The sequence below is a fragment of the Nansenia antarctica genome (genome assembly GCF_963989245.1).
Source record: "Nansenia antarctica genome assembly, chromosome: 6".
NCBI classification, from domain to species: domain Eukaryota; kingdom Metazoa; phylum Chordata; class Actinopteri; order Argentiniformes; family Microstomatidae; genus Nansenia; species Nansenia antarctica.
Genome location: NC_137676.1, coordinates 48,386,375 through 48,397,759, shown reverse-complemented (window position 1 = coordinate 48,397,759; position 11,385 = coordinate 48,386,375). Strand labels below are relative to the sequence as shown.

Genomic DNA, 11,385 nt, shown 5'->3' with positions numbered 1-11,385 from the left:
GCGACGCTGTTGCGAATGAAAAGTCCATGACATTGCTGTTACCATGGTGACCTGCAGCGTCAAAACAAGAGAGGTGTAGAAAGTTATCCACTGACTCTGCTGGACGATTGATATCGTTGTTGCACTTAATTTGTGGTGGGTATTATTGGCATGTCTTTTCTATCACATTGAGAGGGTTTAATAATCACACAATGAAATATTTAAATTGTTCAACTGTCGTTGTACTTTGAGAAATTAAAGGGGCCTGCTGACGCGTTTTTGTTTTTTTAAAGTGCTTTGAACGATTGACAACCCTCGTGCACATAAGGTTCAGAGATAGGAAATGTTAGGATATGTATAGCATAGCATAGAGTACAGCACAGTGTTTTATTTGTATAGTATAGTATAGTGGATAGTGTATATAGCCTTTATTTATGTAAACCAGCTCTTTTCCCTTCTTGTTTTTAGTATTTTTTTCCTAGCACCAGGGGAGCCCCCCCTCCCAAATTTCGTTGTTTGGTACCTGTACTATATAAATGACAATAAAGACCATTCATTAATTCATTCATTCATTTTATGTCCTACAGCAGACCCTTCCAACGTGATAATGTATAAAGTGGACCTGCCAGTGGACAACTCCGCGGAGGTCGCAGTGGCACGCCGAAGGGCCGCCGAGGCTGCACGTCAAGCCCGAATTTTCAATGCTCGAAATCGAGTGATGGGTCTGGACCTCCAAGCGCTGGAGCGCCAAGTAGCGGAGAGGCTAGAGCGCGAGGAGATGGATGGTCAACGAGAGAGGGCCTTCGGTAAGAAAGGACTTATTCAAAGATTAGATAATTAGATATTGATAACATAAAACGAACCAAAACGTGCCCCATGTTTGTTTTTGCAGATATGCTGAGAGTGACTCAAGATAGAATTCTAATGCAACAGCAAACTGAGGAGGAGAAGAGGAGGGCAGCATTGAACAAGGACCTCGTACAGTACCGAGGAATTCGACAGCGTGCAGAGGACTCCCGTGATGCTGATCTCAATGTTGGCCGGCAGGGGGCACTCGGATTGTCCATCCCCATCCCAGAGTCTGAATTGGGACCTGCCAGTATGCAGGTGTTCCAGGTTAGCCTATACTATACACAACATATACAATGTTTAGATGAAGCCAGCTTTTTTGAAAGATATGTCAGATATGACGGAAGAATATGTTAGAATTTATTTATTAAATTTAAATGTCATTTATTCATATAGCCATAACATGTGTTTTATGGCTTTGCTGTATGTGTGTGTTTTGATCAGGGAGAGGGTATCGGAGACACTGAGAAGAAGAGTGCACAGATGGAGCTAACAGAGAGAGCACTTCGAGCACAGAGAGAGGAGAGTGAGAAAAGACACAAGGAGAACAAACACAAAGGTTAAAACACACTCCTACATACACACACACACACACCTACACACACACACACACACACACACACACACACACACACATACACACACACACACATACACACACACACACACACACACACACACACACTGATATAGATATAGCCTCCGTAAATCATATACACGCCTCATGTCCTTGTGCAAAAACAATCATACACTCCCACGCACACAGTCCTTATTCCCAGGTGGCGTTGATGGATGCTCATGTTTGGAGTGTTTATGTGAGAGAATATTGTTGTGTGAGTGTTTGTTTGGGTGATAATGTGTAGTGTGGGTGAGTACAGTGAAGCCCTGCACAGTGTAAAAGACTTACAGTGTGTGTGTGTGTGTGTGTGTGTGTGTGTGTGTGTGTGTGTGTGTGTGTGCACTCTTGCGTGCGTGTAAGTCTGTGTGTGGGCTTGTGTGTGTGTGTGTGTGTGTGTGTGTGTGTTTGTGTGTGTGTGTGTGTGTTCATGTTTATTGTCCCAAGGTCATCCTGTTGATAAAACTGTGTGCATGCATGTGTGTGTATGTTACAGAGCTGCTGAAAGGCAAAGAGCTGGTACAGCAGGACCTGACCGCTGTTCAGCTGGATGCGCTGGAGGCAGAGTGTAAGAGGGCAGCCCACATCGCACTCAACAACTACAACCACGCTCAGGTAAACACACGACGAGACAGGACACACCACAACAGGCTATGAAGCACACTAAGCCTGATGTGGTGGTGGAACTGTGACAGGGTGTACTCAGATGGGAGCTTTGCATTACAAAACTAATTGGAAGATGTTAAACGATGCGCACATACTCACTCAGGGGAAATGACAATCCCATAAGAGGAGCCAAGCAACCTGGAGAGTAAACTGCTTTGATGTATGCATGGGCAGACCCTTTTTAAAAGCTCTCCCTCATTTGCCTGACTGATTACAATGAATTTTCCGGTGGGAGGCATCATTATAAATGCTTCTGGTCTTAGTGTTTTTTTTCTAATTACCCTCTCTAATTACTCTCTCTCTCACACACTCACACATGCACACACACACACACACACACACACACACACACACACACACACAAAGCAGACAGTGTGGTTTGGCAATATACCCTGGGCCACCTTGTCGAGGTAGAGCTTGCCCTTAACCACAGAACTAGAATCAGATTAGCTGACCCCCAATGACAATCTTTAGAGGCATGAAAAAACACCTGTATCAGTGTCAACAGTAAAATGTATCCTGCTTCCATACAGGCTGAGGAGCAGGCAGAGAAGCGGAGGAAAGAACGTCTGAGGCAGGAAGGGGAGGACTTAGCAGAGGTGTGGCACATGGTGACCTCAGACACACTGACAGAATGTCCGGAGGCTGCAGAGAGAGAGGGGGGTGGAGTCGGAGGGCCCAGGGTGCTGACGGATAGGTGGAGGGGGATGAGCGCCGAGCAGCGGAGCGCCATCCACAGGCAGAGAGAGGAACAACGCACAGAGAGAGAGGTACTGACGTCTCAAATAGAGCACACTCATGTATGGGCCTCTATGGATGCTCTCATGGAATATCCTGTTGATAAAATGAATGGGGATCTCATAATTCTTTGTTCATTCCTCTCATGTATTTTAACCCGTCTCGTTTTTCTTGATCAAATTTAGCTGCAGAAAGAGATTGAAAAGCAGAGAGATGCTGCGTGGGATTTCCAGCAGATGGTGCTCACCCAAGAGGGGGAAGTGGAGGAGAGGAAAGCGATGGAGATACAGAAGGAGAAGAGGATTCAGATAGATAAACACAATGAACAGTTGGCCAGAGAGCAGCGTGAACAGTGAGCATAGCACACACACACTCAGCTGAGAAACAAACACTTTTGCTCGATTTAAAGCCTTTGAATACGGTATCCAGTAAATATAATTATTTTAATATAAAAAGTGATAGATATTGCCGTTGTCGAGAAGAGTTTGGGTCAGCATGTTTTTTGTGTCTTTCTCAGTCAGCAGTACCTGAACAAGCAGCTGTACACCAACAGACCCAGTGCTTACTACTTCACCCAATTCAGCAGCAGCTCCCGTTAACCACCGACACACCCTAATGAAGTCCCCTGGCACACACACACACACACACACACACACACACACACACACACACACGACACATACACACTAGCACAAGCAAATAAAGTTTATGGATAATCATCATTCAAGATTTCTTGTCTTTACTCCCAAGGTAACATCATTAGTCACTGTTCTCAATGTGTGATACAATGGTCACTGTGACGACATTTCTAGGCCTACCTACTCGTTTATGTTTCATATCGATTACGTAACATCATTACCTTTTTGTGGGATAAACATGCTCATTGCTGATGAGGACATAAACCGACACCTGTTATGGTTTAGATTGTTCCAGGTACTTTATTTCAGTCATATTTAGTTACAGTGGTGGAATCATAATGCAGATACAATGTTATTGGCCCCATAGATAGTACAAGCCCCCTCCCTCACCACATTATTCCCTAGAGCACGAACACACTACTGTACCCCCCCCATATTCCCATTGTGCTAATGGTGCACACCCCATACCACACAGAGGCACAGCTCCATCCGGCAGTGAAATATAGATCCCCCCTCCCCCAGGCATCACTAAATCCATACATTGTGTGTCCTAAGGAAGTTGTTTTTCTTATCAATAGGTAATTCAACGCTTTTGTATTAGATTTGATGTAGTAACTATAAAAAAAGGAAAGTACAGTAGCAGAGCAGAAACAGATTAGCAACCCTTGACGATTCCCTCGACACATGAAATGCAAAGCGAGAGCCGCAGTAGAGTGAGTATCTGTGTGTACACTCATTCCCCGTTAAAAAGCTAACATTTGCCCTGACACTGACAAACACAGATGTTTAGCAGCAGATAGTTGTGATAGAATAATTGGCATACTGTATTTTGCGTCATTTGATCATTCCCGTATGAAAATAGATTTCTAAAAGACTGTCCTGAGTGTGTCTGTACAGCCAACAACAGGGAGCTCACTCAAAAGCTCTCAATCTAACCCACTGTGTAGCCATAGGAGCCCCATGTCTCTATCCCTGGAACTGGTCAGTAGATGATAGCGTTGGCTGGGGGTATAGACTGTTGTTAGAGTGGGGTGGGCAGAGCCAGCTACATTGCATATGCTCCCTGTGGTGGGCACAAACTGGCTCTCTGCATCCCTGCTTCTCATACTGCAATACAGCAGATCATAGACTCTCAACAGATACTCACTGGACTGCAATGCTTTTAGTCTGTATGACACTGATTGCCAAGAACCTAATTCAATCTTATTGGGTGGTCTGTTTTTTTATTTGATCCTAAATGACAGTAGCTGTCGATATAAAATATTTTTGTTTTCGTTTTCTTTAATGGGAAGGAACAAGGAACAATTAGAGGAATTTTTTTTTTTGCCTTTACATTTTTTTCTCAACTATCAACTATTTTTTTCTAAAACAGCCAAATCACTGCCATTATTAGTCAAAAAAGCAAAGAATGAACACATAGGTTCATCATTACAAAAAAATAAATATAACTACTTTCAACATTTAAAACAAACTTGAAACAGAGTTAAAACCCACACATTTGATCAAACTCAAAGAACACAATCTTTTGGGTTGTATTTACATTCAGAGTGACATTTAAAAAGCTCTTTCTATGTCTCTTCAGTCTCTTGATATCCATACCAATAACTCTGTTCTCATCTCTCTAAGGGATTCTTGCCTGCTCTTTTTCATAATTCCAAAATGTTTTTGGCATGTAAATATAATGTATAGTACCCAGCCCTACAAAGAATACAGTACATTATGTTAGATGTAAAAAGTAACCCACTTTTACACTTTTTTGTTTGCCTTTCATCATAATCTGCTGATGAATAAGCCTGTTTTGGATCACCAGCGTGCATTGTGTGTGTGTGTGTGTGTGCGTGTGTGTTTTACTCCCTAATAACTGTAAATATATCCATAAATACCGCTCCTTTTACACATTATAGAGTGTGGTGATATGACATGAACAGGTATGGGAAATATTGTTTATCAGTGGACATAGTTTAATACACTGTAGAAAGAGACACGGACAGATACAGAAAGCTACACATAGGTCTACACAAAAATTACAATATCATACCAATAATGACATTACACTTATGGTGAAAAGGCGAGAGTTATGACGTTTTCTGTTGCTCTATGTAGACGCCAGCAGGCACAGGAACTCATAAGGAGTGTGTACATATCTATAATACTGTATATGGCTAAATAGATAGATGCAGCTATATACATCGCTTGCTATACAGCATTTTCACAGCAAATTCCTCTTATGCATCCCATGTATTTATAGTATGAAACTCATCTAGGGTAAATTAAGTCATCTTGTCTATGAAGTATGTAGAAAAACAAATCATGAGTAAATTATGCAAAAATCTTTAAAAACTTATGCAAAAAATAAAACATTGTCTTTTTGGAAAAGGAGAACATACTGTACAAATCAAACCTGATAGCCAACCAAAAGAATGTTGACTTGTATCCAAAAAGTTAGTACAAAAATAAAACTGACATAAAATGGCTTTATGACAAATCAAACAAAACATGAGATCATATTTAAGACTTGTCATTTGTAACCCACATTTGCTTGCGCTGTCTGTGTCCTCACACCCGTCTCTCCATCAGTCCCTCTATACAGTATGCACTTCCCTGCATTTCTGCTTAGGATCATCATACCTGAAATCCCACTAGTATCTCTACAGTACCTAGAATTGTCTGTTTTTTTTTTTTTTTTTCCAGTTTCCGTCTCTGTCAATCCAATCCAACCCAATGATTTGATAAAGAGTAAGAGAGAAAGAGAGGGAGAGAGGCTAATGGCTGTCACTCAGGTTTGCTGTAAACTACAGTACAAAGAGAAGGTCAAAGAACATCTTTAGGGTTGGTGGTTTGGGTCTGTTAGTCACGTGATTATTAGTCACGTCAGTCCGGGCTGTATTGTCCTGTAGGACACTCCTGGTCAAACAGTCTGTGAAGATAGTATGACTGAATGACAGATGTATCGGAATCGTCACTTCTATATTGATCATGCAGTCAGCCTATCGTTTAAGTCAGTCAGGTTTAGAGATGTATGGGCACATATATGTTGGTCTGACAGTCCTGTGGGCTTAATCTAAAATGGCTGCTGAGTTGGGGAGACCGTTGTTGGTGGAGGTAACAGTGGTGGGGTTGAGAGGGGAGCTGTCCTGTAGGCTAGGGTCTGGGCCCTCGCTGGGCCGGCTGTACTGGCTGACTAAGGACTCATCCATGTTGACGTCGGTGGTGACGGCACTGCTGACGTTGAACTCGTCCAGGTTGTCCTCACAAGTACACAGCTTACTCTCATCACACAGAGAGGGCTGGCTGGCGGTCCCCTTCTCCTCATTGTCACTGTGGATAGAGAAAGAGGGAGAGTTGAGGTGTTGTTTACCTTTATTGTACACTTGAGTGGATGGAACATACATACATAATGGCACACCTTGCCTTCTCAGAAAACAAAACAGGCAGAGAGAGAGAGAGAGAGAGAGAGAGGGAGGGAGAGAGAGAAAAAAGAGGGGATAGGGACAGGTAGAGGTTGGTGGTGGAAAAAATCATTACCACCCATGCTGTGAGGTACACAGTACAATTATAGAATTATAGCTTAGACCAAGTGCATACAGAGTTCCACCAAGTCATAGAAGGGGTACAGTAAAAGGGTATTGGGTAAAAGGGAAGGGTAAATGGGAGAGCCTCTACCAAGCAGAACACTTTCAAATCTAAACACCAGACAGTTGCAGGGGAGGCATGCACAATAAAGCACTAAACAGCATACCTTTCTAGAGATCTGTAAAGCAGGGGGGAAGCATTGGGGAAAAGAGGGACAGGATAAGGAACAGAAAGGGTTGGGAAAAATATATATCTTCCCTATGATGGAATCGGGGTGATCGATTTATGTAAAGATTAGGATCAGGTTAGTGGAGAGATGCTATAGTAATCAATACATGACAATTGATACATGAATATCTAGCAACATAGACAAACCTGTATTCTCCAAATGTCTCATCCTTCATAGGGCGGGCCTCAGAGTCCACCTGACCCTCTTCTTTATCTTTGACTGAGAGAGAGAAACAGAGAGAGAGAGAAAGGAAGAAAGAGAGTGAGAGATTATTGAATTCTCTTGAAATCTCTACCATTAATCATTGAAAGCTTCTCTGGTCTTTGAGACAGAGACAGTCTCTGAGAGCTTGATAATGACTTACTGTCAAGCAGCATCGTTGTGGGAGCACAGTGGCAGGACTGTGGGAAATGGATACATTTGATTGAATCGACCTACCTGAATATTTCCCCCCTTTGCTCCTCTTGATAAAGCAGAGAATGAGCAGTAGCAGCAGCAGCAGCACGATGGCACTCACAAGCCCGATGAACCAGCCCTGAGTGGCAAAGCCTGCCTGCACTTCCGTCACCCCTTCAGAAAGAGAGACAGACAGAGAGACAGGGGAGGGAGGGAGTTGCAGAGGATGAAAGAAGGGATAAAAGGAAGAGAAGAGATTAAGAAGAGAGAGAGAGAGAGAGAGAGAGCTTGCTAGTGCACAGGGAGCTCAGCCGGATGGAGCAGACATTACACTGGGGAGCGAGGGAATACGGCACAATGCTCCAAACAAATACCACTAATGGAGCATTTCATATGGCTTCGCCTCGCTTCTTTCATCTAGGACATTTCAAGGCACTTCACTGTCAGGGCAGAGTGCTGCTGAGAGACGTAGGCTGAGGGCTCCATGTGGAAAGCCCAGAGGAGAGGGGGTGGGAGTGTCTGTGTGGGTACAGGCTGTGTTACTACGGTACCTGCTCCCTCTGTCACAATCTCTGTCTCCCAGTAGGAGTTGTTGTTGAAGATGAAGAGCAGGCGGTACTGGGAGCCTGGCTTTAGGCCTTGGAGCTGATAGAATGACTGCGACGAGTTCAGCTTCTCAGACTGCTTCCATTTACCACCTACAGACACATACACGTATACAAGGTTTTACACGTCTTCACACCTATGGATAGAGGGACTTAAGCTATGGATAGAGGGACTTTGGCTATGGATAGAGGGACTTTGGCTATAGATGGAGGGCCTATGGCTATGTTTACACTTACAATTAGCTGAATAAACTGACAAAAGTCATCACAGGTAAGCCTACAGTATGTTTTGTGTCAACTTGTACCATTCTTGTCGAGGTACTTGATGTGGAAGCCTACAGCCCTGTGTCTGACCCGGGACACCCAGCTCATGTTCACTGAATTCTCTCCAATAGATAAGCTGATGTTGGCAGGAGGAGCTGAAATGACAGAAGAACACCACTTTAATTTTAATACAGATCTGCATTGTGATACTACAAAATCTAAAAGTGTTTTTCCATATAATATAATATTCTATTCCAAGAGAGACAGTCATTTGAAATGACATGACATGAAATACTATCAATCTGTTCTGCTTGGGAATGCATCCCCCCACTAGGTCTAAAAGGCAAGAGATGTTGCTAACCTAAGTAAAGAGTGTGATCAATCAGTTTTACACCAGTAAATGGAGAAGCCAGTTGAACTCAGTGTGATAACATGACAGATTCACTCATGTTGCTCAGAAAGTAAGCAGAGCGTATGCAAGTTACGTCGTCTGTGATGCAAGACTAACCTCCGTCCAGTGTGGTGGCGCCCTCCCTGATGATTGGCACTCCATCCCCGGCTGAGGTGCGTCCCCTCAGGTAGAAGAGGTAGTGGCTGTGGGGATCCAGGCCCGTCAGGGTCAGGTCAGTGACCGTGTGGTCATCTATGCTCTCCACCTGCATGGGGCTGTCCTCATTCTCCACAACTGAAGACCACAGAGGAGCGAAGAGAAACGATCAATAAGGATTGAGCTATGTCTCTGACATAACGTATCATTGATGTATTATCATCATTAGCCCTCTCCGCTATTGATGTTTCTAGGTAAGATTGACATGCTGTTGATACATTGCCATAAGTATTTGAACTGACATTTTTCCAATAACATTTTTGTATTGTACCAGTCAGAGAAGCACAATGAAAGAAGATGTAGGTGTTGATACAGTGTAGGCAAGGGGCAGAGACAGATGTAATGTGACCCACTCTGTTGGTACTGCAGCAGATATCCTTTTAGGACTCCATTGGGCTGGCTAGGAGGAGTCCAGTGCAACGTCATCTCTTTCTCCCCAGGGCTCTCCAGATAGAGGGACATGGGTGGACCAGGAGCTAACAACAACAACAAACGTATTTAAACACTTCAAATATCAAATATCTATAAATAATAGAGTCAAATATGACTTTCCTCACTACAGTTTTTCACAACCCAGTAAAAAGTCACAATATGTCTCCAGCACACACATCTCTCAGTCATTCTGCTCCCTTTCCCAGTCCTTCTGAATAGCATTTATATACTATCTCTGCTAGTCTTTCCTCCCCCCCCTCCTCTCACCTCCCTCATTAGTTTCAAAGGGTATGGTCTCCGATCGCGGTCCCTCTCCCTTCGTGTTGAACACAGTCACAAATAGGTCGTAGTGGGAGTATGGCCTCAGACCCTTCAGGATCTTCTTCTCCTCGTTGGTCTCCACCACCATGTTGGTCTCTGGCTCCCTAACCCTCTTGCCCAGGTGGTGTCTGGAGCCATACCTGGTCAGGTAAATCTGGGACAGGGAGCGAAGGGGTGAAGACGGAAAAGAAGTGGAGAAATATAGATGAATATGATGAGATATAGGTGAATATGATGAGATATAGATGAATATGATGAAATATAGGTGAATATGACGAGACCATGAAGGCCTAAGAGATGAAGAACTGGATTGCACATGCCTTGGATTAGAATAGACGGTGCTAGTACCTTATAACCCAGTAGGTGTCCTCTCACAGTCTTCTTGTCCACTGCTGGCCATGTCACCATGATAGCAGTGCTGTTTATTACTACCACACCCACTATAGGAGAGTCCTGAGGATCTGATACAGAAAAAACTAAATGATCAGAAACTGAGCATTATAACCCATTTAGGGCTTATCATTGTGTATCAGTGGACAGATTCATATGTCTGGGAGAAAGAGGTCAGAAACAAGATCTTACAGTCCTCTCCAGAGTAGCCAATGATAGGGTCAGGTTCAGGGCCATCCCCTATCTGATTGACAGCCTGCACTTTGATCTCGAAGTCAGAGAAGTTGCCCACGTCAGTGACGACGACTGGTGGAGCGGTGGTGTAGTTGGAGTGCCAGGTTGGTCCACTGCCCATCACCCGCCTCCACAGAACCTTGTACTGGAAGTCTGGCCCGTTGAAGCTGCGCCTGTCCATACCCTGGAGTGACAGGAGACAGAGTGTAAACACACAAGTTCCTCCCACAAAAATAAGCTGTTTTATTTTACGGTTGATTGTGACATTGTTTTTTTTAAACACCTAGGTTGGCCCTACCTCCCATGTGATGACCAGAGTGTTTGGGGATGTAGACTCACTCCTCACATCTTCTGGGTTGTTGTCTGGAGCTGTGGAGAAGAGGAGACAAAAACACCACTGACACCAGCTGTGCAATACTTTAATATGACTTTAATACTACATTCATTTTGGTATGTCTATAACCATAATACAAGCCATCATTGTACGCTCTATCATTCTTAATAAATTTGTTTTTCAGATTTTATCCCTTTTTTCACCCAATTTGGTAGCCAATTGAACCCAACCTAGCATCCAATTATCCCCTGCCTATTGCGAGGGATCCGCCGCACGACCCCGCGGCCGGCAGTCCCAGAGGAGGCCGCCAGGCAGACTAGCTGACTGGCTCCTCGAGCCCAGCACCGTTATTCCAGCACCAGACGGGGGCGCTGTTGCGCGACGGATCCATGTCCGGAACTACTCCTATACCCCCCTCGGGAGCGGCCGCCCAATATGCCGTTCCCCGTGTGTGCCCTGGCCATATCCGGGTCTGGCGAGCCGGGATACGAACCCCGGCCCCGGTGGGCAGCAT

General features: G+C 44.2%; 2 protein-coding genes across 2 annotated transcripts in view; one reads left to right on the top strand and one right to left on the bottom strand.

Annotated features, from left to right (window-relative positions):
• Positions 1–586: 586 nt before the first annotated feature.
• ribc1 (RIB43A domain with coiled-coils 1) lies at positions 587–3,447 on the top strand (the record flags this gene model as incomplete). The annotated part of the gene is made up of 7 exons (XM_080535149.1): positions 587–785; positions 872–1,095; positions 1,273–1,387; positions 1,941–2,059; positions 2,644–2,880; positions 3,034–3,200; positions 3,366–3,447. 7 exons carry the CDS (start codon positions 587–589, stop codon positions 3,445–3,447), a joined length of 1,143 nt encoding a protein of 380 aa, XP_080391275.1.
• Positions 3,448–5,401: 1,954 nt separating this feature from the next.
• Positions 5,402–11,385, bottom strand: part of l1cama (L1 cell adhesion molecule, paralog a) — a 39,407-nt gene continuing 33,423 nt past the window's right edge. Inside the window, exons 18-28 of the mRNA XM_080535146.1 lie at positions 10,836–10,906; positions 10,496–10,721; positions 10,262–10,374; positions 9,860–10,067; positions 9,514–9,636; positions 9,062–9,238; positions 8,595–8,708; positions 8,236–8,382; positions 7,727–7,858; positions 7,435–7,507; positions 5,402–6,804 (exon numbers count right to left, since the gene is read on the bottom strand). Of these exons, the coding sequence (XP_080391272.1) occupies positions 6,543–6,804; positions 7,435–7,507; positions 7,727–7,858; positions 8,236–8,382; positions 8,595–8,708; positions 9,062–9,238; positions 9,514–9,636; positions 9,860–10,067; positions 10,262–10,374; positions 10,496–10,721; positions 10,836–10,906 (1,646 nt within the window). The 3' untranslated portion in view covers positions 5,402–6,542. The remainder of the gene's footprint in view (positions 6,805–7,434; positions 7,508–7,726; positions 7,859–8,235; positions 8,383–8,594; positions 8,709–9,061; positions 9,239–9,513; positions 9,637–9,859; positions 10,068–10,261; positions 10,375–10,495; positions 10,722–10,835; positions 10,907–11,385) is intronic.